The 15,000-nt window shown below is 41.2% G+C and overlaps 1 protein-coding gene across 1 annotated transcript in view; it reads right to left on the reverse strand.

The window, feature by feature from the left end:
• The window catches only part of mcf2la (mcf.2 cell line derived transforming sequence-like a), a 70,174-nt gene that overhangs the window by 5,601 nt on the left and 49,573 nt on the right, over positions 1–15,000 (reverse strand). Inside the window, exons 14-19 of the mRNA XM_055163834.1 lie at positions 10,693–10,785; positions 10,405–10,483; positions 10,262–10,331; positions 5,240–5,328; positions 4,303–4,395; positions 3,561–3,629 (exon numbers count right to left, since the gene is read on the reverse strand). Of these exons, the coding sequence (XP_055019809.1) occupies positions 3,561–3,629; positions 4,303–4,395; positions 5,240–5,328; positions 10,262–10,331; positions 10,405–10,483; positions 10,693–10,785 (493 nt within the window). The remainder of the gene's footprint in view (positions 1–3,560; positions 3,630–4,302; positions 4,396–5,239; positions 5,329–10,261; positions 10,332–10,404; positions 10,484–10,692; positions 10,786–15,000) is intronic.

The following is a 15,000-nucleotide window of genomic DNA, read 5'->3' on the forward strand; positions in this document are numbered from 1 at the left end:
CTCAAGACCAGGACCAAAACAGGTTAGAGTTCACTTAAAGAACGTCTGAAGAGTGAAGATGAATCCACAACATGAGAGGAAATGACACGTCGATGCAGTGACTCTGATGATTCTAAAAGATCTAAAATAAACGTGTTGAGACCAGAGCTGAACCCAAAACCTCCTGAAAAACCCCAAACCTCCTGAAGAACCCCAAACCTCCTGAAGAACCCCAAACCTCCTGAAAAACCCCAAACCTCCTGAAAAACCCCAAACCTCCTGAAAAACCCCAAACCTCCTGAAGAACCCCAAACCTCCTGAAAAACCCCAAACCTCCTGAAAAACCCCAAACCTCCTGAAAAACCCCAAACCTCCTGAAGAACCAAAACATCTGTGGCTCCATCAGACGTCCTGAGAACATCTGGACAAACTCCAATCAGAAGTTTCATTTATCCTCAAAAATACTGGAACTGTGTCGTTTACATCTGATCTGACCCAAGACCAGGACCAAGACCAGGACCAAGACCAGGACCAAGACCAGGACCAGGACCAAGACCAAGACCAAGACCAGGACCAAGACCAAGGACCAAGACCAAGACCAAGACCAAGACCAAGACCAAGACCAAGACCAAGACCAGGACCAGGACCAAGACCAAGACCAAGACCAGGACTAGGACTAGGACCAAGACCAGGACCAAGACCAAGGACCAAAGACCAAGACCAAGACCAAGACCAAGACCAGGACCAAGACCAAGACCAAGACCAAGACCAAGACCAGACCCTGGACCCTGGACTCTGATGTTCAGTGTTGTGATGGAGACCAGAGGAAGAGGAGCAGACAGGAGCAGACAGGAGCAGACAGGAGCAGACAGGGGCAGACAGGAGCAGACAGGGGCAGACAGGAGCAGACAGGAGCAGACAGGGGCAGACAGGACAGACAGACAGACAGGGCAGACAGGACAGACAGGAGCAGACAGGGCAGACAGGGGCAGACAGGGGCAGACAGGAGCAGACAGGGGCAGACAGGAGCAGACAGGAGCAGACAGGGGCAGACAGGAGCAGACAGGAGCAGACAGGAGCAGACAGGAGCAGACAGGAGCAGACAGGAGCAGACAGGGGCAGACAGGGGCAGACAGGGGCAGACAGGAGCAGACAGGGGCAGACAGGAGCAGGAGCAGACAGGAGCAGACAGGGGCAGACAGGAGCAGGAGCAGACAGGGGCAGACAGGAGCAGACAGGAGCAGACAGGGGCAGACAGGGCAGACAGGGGCAGACAGGAGCAGACAGGACAGGAGCAGACAGGAGCAGACAGGGGCAGACAGGGGCAGACAGGAGCAGACAGGAGCAGACAGGGCAGACAGGAGCAGACAGGGGCAGACAGGAGCAGACAGGAGCAGACAGGGGCAGACAGGAGCAGACAGGAGGCAGACAGGAGACAGACAGGAGCAGACAGGGGCAGACAGGGGCAGACAGGAGCAGACAGGAGCAGACAGGGGCAGACAGGCAGACAGGGGCAGACAGGCAGACAGAGCAGACAGGCAGACAGGCAGACAGGTGCAGGCAGAGCAGACAGGAGCAGACAGGGACAGACAGGAGCAGGCAGGAGCAGACAGGAGCAGACAGGAGCAGACAGGAGCAGACAGGTGCAGCAGAGCAGACAGAGCAGACAGGAGCAGACAGGAGCAGACAGGAGCAGACAGGAGCAGACAGGGGCAGACAGGAGCAGACAGGGGCAGACAGGAGCAGACAGGAGCAGACAGGAGCAGACAGGAGCAGACAGGAGCAGACAGGAGCAGGACAGCAGACAGGAGCAGACAGGAGCAGACAGGAGCAGACAGGAGCAGACAGGGAGCAGACAGGAGCAGACAGGAGCAGACAGGGGCAGACAGGGGCAGACAGGAGCAGACAGGAGCAGACAGGGCAGACAGGAGCAGGGGGCAGACAGGAGCAGACAGGGGCAGAGCAGACAGGAGCAGACAGACAGGAGCAGACAGGGGCAGACAGGAGGCAGACAGGACAGGGGCAGACAGGAGCAGACAGGAGCAGACAGGGAGACAGGGGCAGACAGGGCAGACAGGGGCAGACAGGGGCAGACAGGAGCAGGAGGAGATCACCCGCTGCAGTTCCTCTTTGGGCCTGAGGCGGCGCTGTCTGTCTGTCTGTCTGTCTGTACCTGAGCTCAGGATCAGACTGGAGCTGCTCTTCCACTGAACCCGACTCAGAGCGACTGGACTCAGAGCGACTGGACTCAGAGCGACTGGACTCAGAGCGACTGGACTCAGAGCGACTGGACTCTGAGCCGCTGGAGGCACAAACACAAACCGTGTTCAGCCACAGGAGGCGCTCTTCTCCACAGACTCCACTGACCCGTCAAAATAAAACACCTCACCTTCTTCCCTTTCCACTCGTACACATCCAATAAATCCAAACCCTGACCTCTGACCTCTGACCTCTGACCTCCAGTCTGACACGTGTTTGTTTGGATCTGAGTCGAGGGTTTGATTCTGTTTCACGGTGATCAGACTTTAGACTTTAGTTTTTTTTTGATGTAGCAACACACGAGTCATTACATTAGAGTAAAAGTATGCGGTGCAAAAGTACAGCATCGCACTTTAAGACACGTAAACGGGAAATGTCGACCGTTATTTTTTTTTTTTTCATTTTGGTTTTGGGGCAAATAATGAGAAAAATAGTTGTTTTTTTCTTTTTGTTATTTTTGGTTTTATTTTGAAAAACGAATGATACACGGATTCTTCATCTTGTCGCTTTCTGACTCGTCCCCCCCCCCCCCCTCTACAAGTGCAGATCAGTTTTGCCACATTCACATCGGAAAATGTGTTGCAAAAGTCAAGACGCGCAGACGTGAAGCTGCTGAGTTGTGTTTGTATCATGTCGCGCTGTTCATGCAAATATCAATCTACACATTTATTCAGATTTTTCTCCCGTGTGTGTAAATATTTTCCACAAGTTAAAATTTCAATCCGCAAGTGCACACATTTTTTCAAGCACTCGTGTGTTTTTTTTCACCGTGAATTCAACCCACACGTACATGAAAACAGGTCATTACAAGTTCAAAGTTTTGTTCTACACATTCTCACATTATATTCTACAAGTTCTCAAATCAAGTTTACACACTTTCTTCAGTAATGTGTCACTACAGGGAAAAAACAGTCATATTTTACTCGGTACAAATGTGAGTATCGCGCGTTACAAAGCTTTTTTAACCTGGACTAAAGTGGTGGGTTTTTCATTTTTCACGTAAACAAAATAAAACATGATGTACTGAAAATGACGAGGATAAAATCAAATATTCAATCCAAACGTTTCAATCAGTTCTGGTCCAAACAGGAAAATAAAACCAAAACTTTAAAAACGTGACTTGTTTCTCCCATCGCTGTGACGGAGGTGTGGCCCCCTGCTGGACGATTTATGAATGACACAAACACACATGTGACACGAGTCGAGTGAACGGTTCAGGTTCTGTTCTGTTATTGGACCTGGATGATTGACAGGTGAAGAGTGACTGACAGGTGAAATGACTGACAGGTGGCTTGATTGACAGGTGTTTTGACAGGTAGTACCTTTGAACCCTAGAGGGGTGGGGTCACTTTTCACCAGGTGTCGTTTGGACGTGTGCTCGGGACTCACCACTTTAACAAGTCAACAAAAAATAAAATAAAATAAATAAAAAATAAAAACAAACCAGAAAAGAGAGAGAAAGAGTCAGGAAACAGAAATAAAACGTTAAGATTCATATTTATGTGTGGAAATGTGACTAAAATGTAAAAAAATGAAAATATTGCTGCAGATCTACACATGTCCACCAGAGGGCAGTGCAGACTCTTTACAAATTTGGTGATTCAATTTTTTTAATATTATAAATTTGAACAGTGTCTTAAAATTCTTAACTAAAACGAACCTTATTTATTATTTTACTGAAACTTTAAGGTCCTTCAGCTGACACAAATTTTGGAAAATAATGGTAATTTAAATAGATTTTTTTTTTTTTTTTTTAGACATAATTTTCAGTTAATTTTTTTTGTGTTCAGGTTTAATCTTAGTAAAGTTCAGATTTTGAAAAAGTTTGACAGGTAAACTAACACATTTCAATGTTAAAGCGTCAAAAAAGTGAATTAAAAACATCTAAATTGTGAAGTTTGTAAAAAAGTTTGAGCAAAAACTACGATTGGATAAATATAAAACATTTAAATTCCAGTTTGCCTTGCAGAGCGTCGTACAGGATCGTACTGAGAGGTTTTATAAAATATTTTTAAGTGTATTTGTGCGTCTTGTGTCCTTGTTTCGTGACCCTCCAGGTTTTACCTTTGGGGCTCTTGAGGTTCCCGAAACCCTGTAAAGTGAATCTTTTTCTGGCCACAGCTCGATCCGACGTGGGGCTGGTCACCTCCTCTGCAGCTACACGTGTGTGTGTGAAAATATAAAACATGACCAAGAAAACAATGAAAGAAATCAAATAAAAAATTAAAAAATAAAGGTGAGTGAAGTGGAGCAGAGGACGAGGAGGAGAGAGGAGCAGGTTTAGTCAAAGCAGAAAAGTTTACAGTTTGTTTGTAGCAGATTTTCTCCATGAACATGTTGGATTTTTCCCTGGGGCCACAGCAGAAACAGAAAATATTGTGGAGCCAAAATGTTGAACTCAATTCTGCAGAATAATAATTATATTTCTTCATAAACATCAGTAAATCTCAGAGTTGTGACGCTGCTCAGACTGAAGAAGAGTTTATGTTTGACTCATGAAAAAGTGAAGCTGCTGAACAAAAAATGTGATTAAAAAAAACACGTCTAAAATAAAATAAAGCAGCTTTAGTCCAGACATGAGCTCAAATGATAAAATCTGTTTATTTTGTGATTGTAAATGAGTTTAATCTGCTGCTGTCAGAGTTTCAGGTTCACGCAGCTAAAACCTGGAACATTCTGAACATGTGACACAAACTCCACTCTGATTCAGGGCTCTTGAATTTGATGATGATTATTTATGTTTTGATTTGTTTTTATTGTGATTTTCATATTTTTCTTATTCTGTAAAACACTTTGAATGACTTTTGCCTAAACGGGACGATCCGAGTCGACCAAAGAGTCGAGTGTGACTCTGGAGCTGCACGAGGCTCAGGTCTGATCTACAGTTTACAGCTTTAAACTTTTCTATCTCCATGGAGACGGGCAGATGACAGAGCCTCTGAAAAGTCCCAGAGTGCAGCTTTACCAGTGTGTGTTTGTGTGTTTGTGTTTAGTCTTGTACCTTTGTGTTTGGGAGAGTCTGTCGGGGCGCTGGGCTCCGTCTTCTTCTCTTCTTTGTTCTTCTGGTTTTTCTGAGTGTTTCTGAACGGACTGAACAAAACAATCAAATATTTATTATTGATTAACAGAGACAGAGACGTAACGACGTCCAATTCTCCCCAAACGATATTTTCACGATACACATCTCATGGAACGATATGAACAAAACTGTGAATATGCGACTTTTCTCTCGTCATAATCCAAACATTTAAGATTTAAAAGTGTTTAATAACCGTTATTTCAACATGCAGACTGGACTGAGACGGAGCAAAGGATCATGGGATATGTAGTTCCCTCTGTTTTTTAAGCTGTTGCTGCACAAGAACAATTAATTTAAGAAAATAAACCTGTAATTTGAGATATTGTGACAGCCCAGAATATAAAAGTATAAGAGTGTGACTCGGACCTGAGGCAGATCTGGGTTTATATAAAAGTATAAAAGTATAAGAGTATAAGAGTATAAAAGTATAAGAGTATAAGAGTCATAGACCTGAGGCAGATCTGGGTTATATAAAAGTATAATAAAAGTATAAGAGTATAAAAGTATAAGAGTATAAGAGTATAAAGTATAAAGTATAAAAGTATAAGAGTATAAGAGTATAAGAGTATAAAAGTATAAGAGTATAAGAGTATAAAGTATAAAGTATAAAAGTATAAAAGTATAAGAGTATAAAAGTATAAGAGTATAAAAGTATAAGAGTATAAGAGTATAAAAGTATAAGAGTATAAGTATAAGAGTATAAAAGTATAAGTATAAAAAGTATAAAAGTATAAGAGTATATATAAAGTATAAAAAGTATAAAAGTATAAAAGTATAAGAGTATAAAAGTATAAGTAGTATAAAAGTATAAGAAGTATAAGAGTATAAGAGTATAAGAGTATAAGAGTATAAAAGTATAAAAGTATAAAGTAGTATAAAAAGTATAAGAGTATAAAAGTATAAAAGTATAAGAGTATAAAAGTATAAAAGTATAAAAGTATAAGAGTATAAGAGTATAAGAGTAGTATAAGAGTATAAGAGTATAAAAGTATAAGAGTATAAAAGTATAAGAGTATAAGAGTATAAAAGTATAAAAGTATAAGAGTATAAAAGTATAAGAGTATAAGAGTATAAGAGTATAAGAGTATAAGAGTATAAGAGTATAAGAGTATAAAAGTATAAGAGTATAAAAGTATAAGAGTATAAATATAAGTATAAGAGTATAAAATATAAAGAGTATAAAAGTATAAGAGTATAAGTAGTATAAAAGTATAAGAGTATAAGAAGTATAAAAGTATAAAAGTATAAAAGTATAAAGAGTATAAGATAAGTATAAGAGTAAGTATAAGAGTATAAGAGTATAAAGAGTATAAAGAGTATAAAAGTATAAAAGTATAAGAGTATAAGAGTATAAAAGTAGAGTATAAGAGTATAAAGTATAAGTATAAGAGTATAAAAGTATATAAAAGTATAAGAGTATAAGAGTATAAGAGTATAAGAGTATAAAAGTATAAGAGTATAAGAGTATAAGAGTATAAGAGTATAAGAGTATAAGAGTATAAAAGTATAAAAGTATAAAAGTATAAGAGTATAAGAGTATAAGAGTATAAGAGTATAAAAGTATAAAAGTATAAGAGTATAAGAGTATAAAAGTATAAAAGTATAAGAGTATAAAGTATAAAAGTATAAGAGTATAAAAGTATAAGAGTATAAAAGTATAAAAGTATAAGAGTATAAGAGTATAAGAGTATAAGTATAGAGTATAAAGTATAAAAAGTATAAAAGTAAAAGTATATAATATAAGAGTATAAAAGTATAAAGTATATAAGAAGTATAAAGTATAAGTATAAAAGTATAAAAGTATAAAAGTATAAGAGTATAAGAGTATAAGTATAAAAGTATAAGAGTATAAAAGTATAAAAGTATAAGAGTATAAAAGTATAAAAGTATAGAGTATAAGTAGTATAAAAGTATAAAAGTATAAGAGTATAAAGTATAAAAGTATAAAGTAGTATAAGAAGTATAAAGTAGTATAAGAGTATAAGTATAAGAGTATAAAGTATAAAGTATAAGAGTATAAAAGTATAAAAGTATAAGAGTGTATAAAGAGTATAAGAGTATAAGAGTATAAGAGTATAAGAGTATAAAAGTATAAAAGTATAAGTATAAGAGTATAAAGAGTATAAAGTATATAGAGTATAAGAGTATAAGAGTATAAGAGTATAAAAGTATAAGAGTATAAGAGTATAAAAGTATAAGTATAAAAGTATAAGAGTATAAGAGTATAAAGTATAAGAAGTATAAGAGTATAAGAGTATAAGTATAAGAGTATAAAAGATATAAAGAGTATAAAGTATAAAAGTATAAAAGTATAAAAGTATAAAAGTATAAGAGTATAAAAGTATAAAAGTATAAGAGTATAACAGTATAAAAGTATAAGAGTATAAAAGTATAAAAGTATAAAAGTATAAAAGTATAAGAGTATAAAAGTATAAAAGTATAAAAGTATAAGAGTATAAGAGTATAAAAGTATAAAGTATAAAAGTATAAAAGAGTATAAAAGTATAAAAGTATAAGAGTATAAAAGTATAAGAGTATAAAAGTATAAAAGTATAAAAGTATAAGAGTATAAAAGTATAAGAGTATAAAAGTATAAAAGTATAAAAGTATAAGAGTATAAAAGTATAAAAGTATAAGAGTATAAGAGTATAAAAGTATAAGAAGAGTATAAGTATAAGTATAAGAGTATAAGAGTATAAGAGTATAAAAGTATAAGAGTAGTATAAAAGTATAAAAGTATAAGAAGTATAAAAGTATAAGAGTATAAAAGTATAAAATATAAGAGTATAAAGAGTATAAAAAGTATAAAAGTATAAAAGTATAAGAGTATAAGAGTATAAGAGTAGTATAAAGAGTATAAGAGTATAAAAGTATAAAGTATAAAGTATAAAAGTATAAGAGTATAAGAGTATAAGAGTATAAGAGTTTGTCACAGACCTGAGGCAGATCTGGGTTTATATAAAAGTATAAAAGTATAAGAGTATAAAAGTATAAGAGTATAAAAGTATAAAAGTATAAAGAGTATAAGAGTATAAAGTATAAGAGTATAAAGTATAAAAGTATAAGAGTATAAAAGTATAAGAGTATAAAAGTATAAAGTATAAGTATAAAGTAGTATAAAGAGTATAAAAGTATAAGAGTATAAAAGTATAAAAGTATAAGAGTATAAAGTATAAGTATAAGAGTATAAGAGTATAAGAGTAAGAGTATAAAAGTATAAAGTATAAGTATAAGAGTATAAAAGTATAAGAGTATAAAAGTATAAGAGTATAAAAGAGTATAAAGTATAAGTCACAGACCTGAGGCAGATCTGGGTTTATATAAAAGTAATAAAAGTATAAGAGTATAAAAGTATAAGAGTAGTATAAAAGTATAAAGTAGTATAAAAGTAAGTATAAGAGTATAAGAGTATAAAAGTATAAGAGTATAAGAAGTATAAAGTAGTATAAAAGTATAAGAGTATAAAAGTATAAAAGTATAAAAGTATAAGTATAAAAGTATAAAAAGTATTAAGTATAAAAGAGTATAAAGAGTATAAAAGTATAAGAGTATAAAAGAGTATAAAGTATAAGTATATAAAGAAGTATAAGAGTATAAAGAGTATAAAGAGTATAAGAGTATAAGAGTATAAAAGTATAAAAGTATAAGAGTATAAAGTATAAAGAGTATAAGAGTATAAAAAAAGTATAAAAGTATAAAAGTATAAAAGTATAAGAGTATAAGAGTATAAAAGTATAAGAAGTATAAAAGTATAAGAGTATAAGAGTATAAGAGTATAAAAGTATAAGAGTATAAAGTATAAGAGTATAAGAGTATAAAAGTATAAAAGTATAAAAGTATAAGAGTATAAGAGTTTGTCACAGACCTGAGGCAGATCTGGGTTTATATAAAAGTATAAAAGTATAAGAGTATAAAAGTATAAAAGTATAAGAGTATAAGAGTATAAAGTATAAAAGTATAAAAGTATAAAAGTATAAGAGTATAAGAGTATAAAAGTATAAAAGTATAAGAGTATAAAAGTATAAAAGTATAAGAGTATAAAAGTATAAGAGTATAAAAGAGTATAAGAGTATAAAAGTATAAGAAGTATAAGAGTATAAAAGTATAAAAGTATAAGATAAAGTATAAGAAGTATAAAAGTTTATAAAAAGTATATAAAAGTATAAAAGTATAAAAGTATAAAAGTATAAGAAGTATAAAAGTATAAAGAGTATAAAAGTATAAAAGTAATAAGAGTATAAGAGTATATAAAGTATAAGAGTATAAGAAGTATAAAAAGTATAAAAAGTATAAAAGTATAAAAGTATAAAGTATAAAAGTATAAAAGTATAAAAGTATAAAAGTATAAAGTATAAAAGTATAAGTATAAAGAGTATAAGAGTATAAAGTATAAGTATAAAAGTATAAAAGTATAAAAGATAAAGTATAAAAGTAGTATAAAAAGTATAAAAGTATAAAAGTATAAGAGTATAAGGTATAAGAGTATAAAGTATAAAAGTATAAGAGTATAAAAGTATAAAAGAGTATAAAGTATAAAGTATAAAAGTATAAAAGAGTATAAGAGTATAAAAGTATAAAGAGTATAAAAGTATAAAAGTATAAAGAGTATAAAGAGTATAAAAGTATAAAAGTATAAGAAAGTATAAGAGTATAAAAGTATAAAGAGTATAAAAGTATAAGAGTATAAGAGTATAAAAGTATAAGAGTATAAAAGTATAAAAGTATAAGAGTATAAGAGTATAAAAGTATAAAAGTATAAAAGTATAAAAGTATAAGAGTATAAAAGTATAAAAGTATAAGAGTTTGTCACAGACCTGAGGCAGATCTGGGTTTATATAAAAGTATAAGAGTAATAAAAGTTAAAAAGTATAAAGAGTATAAAAGTATAAGAAGTATAAAAGTATAAAAGTATAAAGTATAAGAGTACAAGAGTTTGTCACAGACCTGAGGCAGACGGGGCTGTTGGACGCCGTCGTTGGAGACATGATTTCAGAGCTCTTCTGTTGACTCGCCTCTGAACAAAACATTTTCACATTTTTAAATAAATTCAAACTTTAAAAGTGTAAAATAACTGTTTCCATGGTTACCTCTGAAGGCGTGCAGCTGCTCCGTCAGAACTTTACGGATCTCGTTCACCCAGGCACTTTTCACCTCGGCCGTCGGAGCCTGAACCACAAAAAAGTTTAAAGTTTATTCCTGACTTGGATCAGTGAACAGAACCTGTGGTTCATGTTATTATAGTTTTACTTCAGGTTTGTGCAGATCTGAACTGTGGGCTTCAATGTTTTTATGCAGAATAAACTGGAGATTCTGTTTGTGGAGCAAATTATGGAACTTGAAAGTTAAAAGTTGTAAAAGTTGTGAGAGTTTTGTACCTGGACGATGAAAACCTCGTCTCTGGAGTTGCACCAAATCTCAAACTTCTTATTGTCGCCTTTGGCGTTTTCTGTGATTCCCACGGCGCTCATCTGAAACACACCCAGGTTAGACCAGGTTTAGACCAGGTTTAGACCGGGTCTAGTCCTGGTTCAGTCGTCTCATCTCTGTCCTGGTCCCTGTCCTGGTCTCTGGTCTAGTCCCTGGTCTAGTCTCTAGTCTCTGGTCTGGTCTCTGGTCTCTGGTCTGGTCTCTGGTCTGGTCTGGTCTGGTCTGGTCTGGTCTGGTCTGGTCTGGTCTGGTCTGGTCTGGTCTGGTCTGGTCTGGTCTGGTCTGGTCTGGTCTGGTCTGGTCTGGTCTGTCTGGTCTGGTCTGGTCTGGTCTGGTCTGGTCTCTGGTCTGGTCTGGTCTGGTCTGGTCTGGTCTGGTCTGGTCTGGTCTGGTCTGGTCTGGTCTGGTCTGGTCTGGTCTGGTCTGGTCTGGTCTGGTCTGGTCTGGTCTGGTCTGGTCTGGTCTGGTCTGGTCTCTGTCTGGTCTGGTCTGGTCTGGTCTGGTCTGGTCTGGTCTGGTCTGGTCTGGTCTGGTCTGGTCTCTGGTCTGGTCTGGTCTGGTCTGGTCTCTGGTCTGGTCTGGTTCTGGTCTGGTCTCTGGTCTGGTCTGGTCTGGTCTGGTCTCTCTGGTCTGGTCTGGTCTGGTCTGGTCTGGTCTGGTCTGGTCTGGTCTGGTCTGGTCTCTGGTCTGGTCGGTCTGGTCTGGTCTGGTCTGGTCTGGTCTGTCTGGTCTGGTCTGGTCTCTGGTCTGGTCTGGTCTGTCTGGTCTCTGGTCTCTGGTCTGGTCTGGTCTCTGTCTGGTCTGGTCTGGTCTGGTCTCTGGTCTGGTCTCTGTCTGGTCTGGTCTCTGGTCTGGTCTGGTCTCGTCTGGTCGGGTCTGGTCTCTGGTCCTGGTCTGGTCTGGTCTCTGGTCTGGTCTGGTCTGGTCTGGTCTGGTCTCTGGTCTGGTCTGGTCTGGTCTGGTCTGGTCTGGTCTGGTCTGGTCTGGTCTGGTCTCTGGTCTGGTCTGGTCTGGTCTGGTCTGGTCTGGTCTGGTCTGGTCTGGTCTCTGGTCTGGTCTGGTCTGGTCTGGTCCTCCTGGTCTCTGGTCTGGTCTGGTCTGGTCTCTGGTCTGGTCTCTGGTCTGGTCTGGTCTGGTCTGGTCTGGTGGTCTCTGGTCTCTGGTCTCTGGTCTGGTCTCTGGTCTCTCTGGTCTGGTCTGGTCTGGTCTGGTCTGGTCTGGTCTGGTCTGGTCTGGTCTGGTCTTGGTCTCTGGTCTGGTCTGGTCTGGTCTGGTCTGGTCTGGTCTGGTCTGGTTGGTCTTGGTCTGGTCTGGTCTGGTCATCTGGTCTGGTCTGTCTGGTCTCTGGTCTGGTCTGGTCTCTGGTCTGGTCTCTGGTCGTCTGGTCTCTGGTCTGGTCTGGTCTGGTCTCTGGTCTCTGGTCTTGGTCTGGTCTGGTCTGGGTCTTCTGGTCTGGTCTGGTCTGGTCTGGTCTGGTCTGGTCTGGTCTGGTCCTCTGGTCTGGTCTCTGTCTGGTCTGGTCTGGTCTGGTCTGGTCTGGTCTCTGGTCTGTCTCTGGTCTCTGGTCTGGTCTGGTCTGGTCTCTGGTCTCTTCTGGTCTGGTCTCCTGGGTCTGGTCTGGTCCTCTCCTCTGGTCTCTGGTCTGTCCTGGTCTGGTCTGGTCTGGTCTCTGGTCTGGTCTGGTCTGGTCTGGTCTCTGGTCTGGTCTGGTCTGGTCTCTGGTCTGGTCTGGTCTGGTCTCTGGTCTGGTCTGGTCTGGTCTGGTCTCTGGTCTGGTTCTGGTGGTCTGGTCTGGTCTGGTCTGTCTGGTCTGGTCTGGTCTGGTCTGGTCTGGTCTGGTCTGGTCTGGTCTGGTCTGGTCTCTGGTCTGGTCTGGTCTGGTCTGGTCTGGTCTGGTCTGGTCTGGTCTGGTCTGGTCTGGTCTGGTCTGGGTCTGGTCTGGTCTGGTCTGGTCTGTCTGGTCTGGTCTGGTCTGGTCTGGTCTCTGGTCTCTGGTCTGGTCTGGTCTGGTCTGGTCTGGTCTCTGGTCTGGTCTGGTCTGGTCTCTGGTCTGGTCTGGTCTGGTCTGGTCTGGTCTGGTCTGGTCTCTGGTCTGGTCTGGTCTCTGGTCTGGTCTGGTCTGGTCTGGTCTGGTCTGGTCTGGTCTGGTCTGGTCTGGTCTGGTCTGGTCTGGTCTGGTCTGGTCTGGTCTGGTCTGGTCTGGTCTGGTCGCTGGTCTCTGGTGTTGGTCTGGTCTGGTCTGGTCTGGTCTGGTCTGGTCTGGTCTGGTCTGGTTGGTCTCTGGTCTCTGGTCTCTGGTCTGGTCTGGTCGGTCTGGTCTCTGGTCTCTGGCTGGTTGGTCTGGTCTGGTCTGGTCTCTGGTCTGGTTCTGGTCTGGTCTCTGGTCTGGTGGTCTTGTCTCTGGTCTGGTCTGGTCTCTGGTCTGGTCTGGTCTGGTCTGGTCTCTGTCTGGTCTGGTCTGGTCTGGTCTCTGGTCTGGTCTGGTCTCTGGTCTGGTCTGGTCTGGTCTGGTCTGTCTGGTCTGGTCTGGTCTGGTCTGGTCTTCTGGTCTCTGGTCTCTGGTCTGGTCTTTCTGGTCTGGTCTGGTCTCCTGGTCTGGTCTGGTCTGGTCTGGTCTGGTCTCTGGTCTGGTCTGTGGTCTGGTCTGGTGGTCTGGTCTGGTCTGGTCTCTGGTCTGGTCTCTGTCTGGTCTGGTCTGGTCTGGTCTCTTTGGTCTGGTCTGGTCTGGTCTGGTCTGGTCTGGTCTGGTCTGGTCTGGTCTGGTCTGGGTCTGGTCTGGTCTGGTCTCTGGTCTGGTCTCTGGTCTGGTCTGGTCTCTGGTCTCTGGTCTGGTCTCTGGTCTGGTCTGGTCTGGTCTCTGGTCGGTCTGGTCTCTGGTCTGGTGGTCTGGTCTGGTCTGGTCTCTGGTCTGTCTGGTCTGGTCTGGTCTGGTCTGGTCTGGTCTGGTCTCTGGTCTCTGGTCTGGTCTGGTTGGTCTGGTCTCTGGTCTGGTCTCTGGGTCTGGTCTGGTCTTGGTCTGGTCTGGTCTGGTCTGGTCTGGTCTGGTCTCTGGTTCTGGTCTGGTCTGGTCTGGTCTCTGGTCTCTGGTCTGGTCTGGTCTGGTCCTGGTCTCTGGTCTGGTCTCTGGTCTGGTCTGGTCTCTGGTCTGGTCTGGTCTGGTCTGGTCTGGTCTGGTCTCTGGTCTGGTCTGGTCTGGTCTGGTCTGGTCTGGTCTGGTCTGGTCTGGTCTCTGGTCTCTGGTCTGGGTCTGGTCTGGGTCTGGTCTGGTCTGGTCTGGTCTGGTCTGGTCTGGTCTGGTCTCTGGTCTGGTCTGGTCTGGTCTGGTCTCTGGTCTGGTCTGGTCTGGTCTCTGGTCTGGTCTGGTCTGGTCTGTCTGTCTGGTCTGGTCTGGTCTGGTCTCTGGTCTGGTCTCTGGTCTGGTCTCTGGTCTGGTCTGGTCTGGTCTGGTCTCTGGTCTGGCTGGTCTGGTCTGGTCTTCTGGTCTGGTCTGGTCTGGTCTGGGTCTGGTCTGGTCTGGTCTGGTCTGGTCTGGTCTGGTCTGGTCTGGTCTGGTCTGGTCTGTCTGGTCTCTGGTCTGGTCTCTGGTCTCTGGTCTGGTCTGTCTGGTCTGGTCTGGTCTGGTCTGGTCTGGTCTGGTCTCTGGTCTGGTCTGGTCTGGTCTGGTCTGGTCTGGTCTGGTCTGGTCTGGTCTGGTCTGGTCTGGTCTGGTCTGGTCTCTGGTCTCTGGTCTGTGTCTGGTCTCTGGTCTCTGGTCTGGTCTCTGGTCTCTGGTCTGGTCTCTGGTCTGGTCTGGTCTGGTCTGTCTGGTCTGGTCTGGTCTGGTCTCTGGTCTGGGGTCTGGTCTCTGGTCTCTGGTCTGGTCTGGTCTCTGGTCTGGTCTGCTCTGGTCTGGTCTCTGTCTGGTCTCTGGTCTGGTCTGGTCTGGTCTCTGGTCTCTGGTCTGGTCTGGTCTGGTCTGGTCTGGTCTGGTCTGGTCTGGTCTGGTCTGTCTGGTCTCTGGTCTGGTCTGTCTCTGGTCGGTCTGGTCTGGTCTGGTCTGGTCTCTGTCTGGTCTCTGGTCTGTCTGGTCTGGTCTGGTCTCTGGTCTCTGGTCTGGTCTCTGGTCTGGTCTGGTCTGGTCTGGTCTGGTCTGGTCTGGTCTGGTCTGGTCTCTGGTCTGGTCTGGTCTCTGGTCTGTCTGTCTCTGGTCTCTGGTCTGGTCTGGTCTCTGGTCTCTGGTCTCTGGTCTGGTCTGGTCTGGTCTGTCTGGTCTCTGG

This window comes from Boleophthalmus pectinirostris, unplaced genomic scaffold, assembly GCF_026225935.1.
Source record: "Boleophthalmus pectinirostris isolate CB_2022bp ecotype Guang Dong unplaced genomic scaffold, ASM2622593v1 HiC_scaffold_11, whole genome shotgun sequence".
Taxonomy (NCBI): Eukaryota; Metazoa; Chordata; class Actinopteri; order Gobiiformes; family Gobiidae; genus Boleophthalmus; species Boleophthalmus pectinirostris.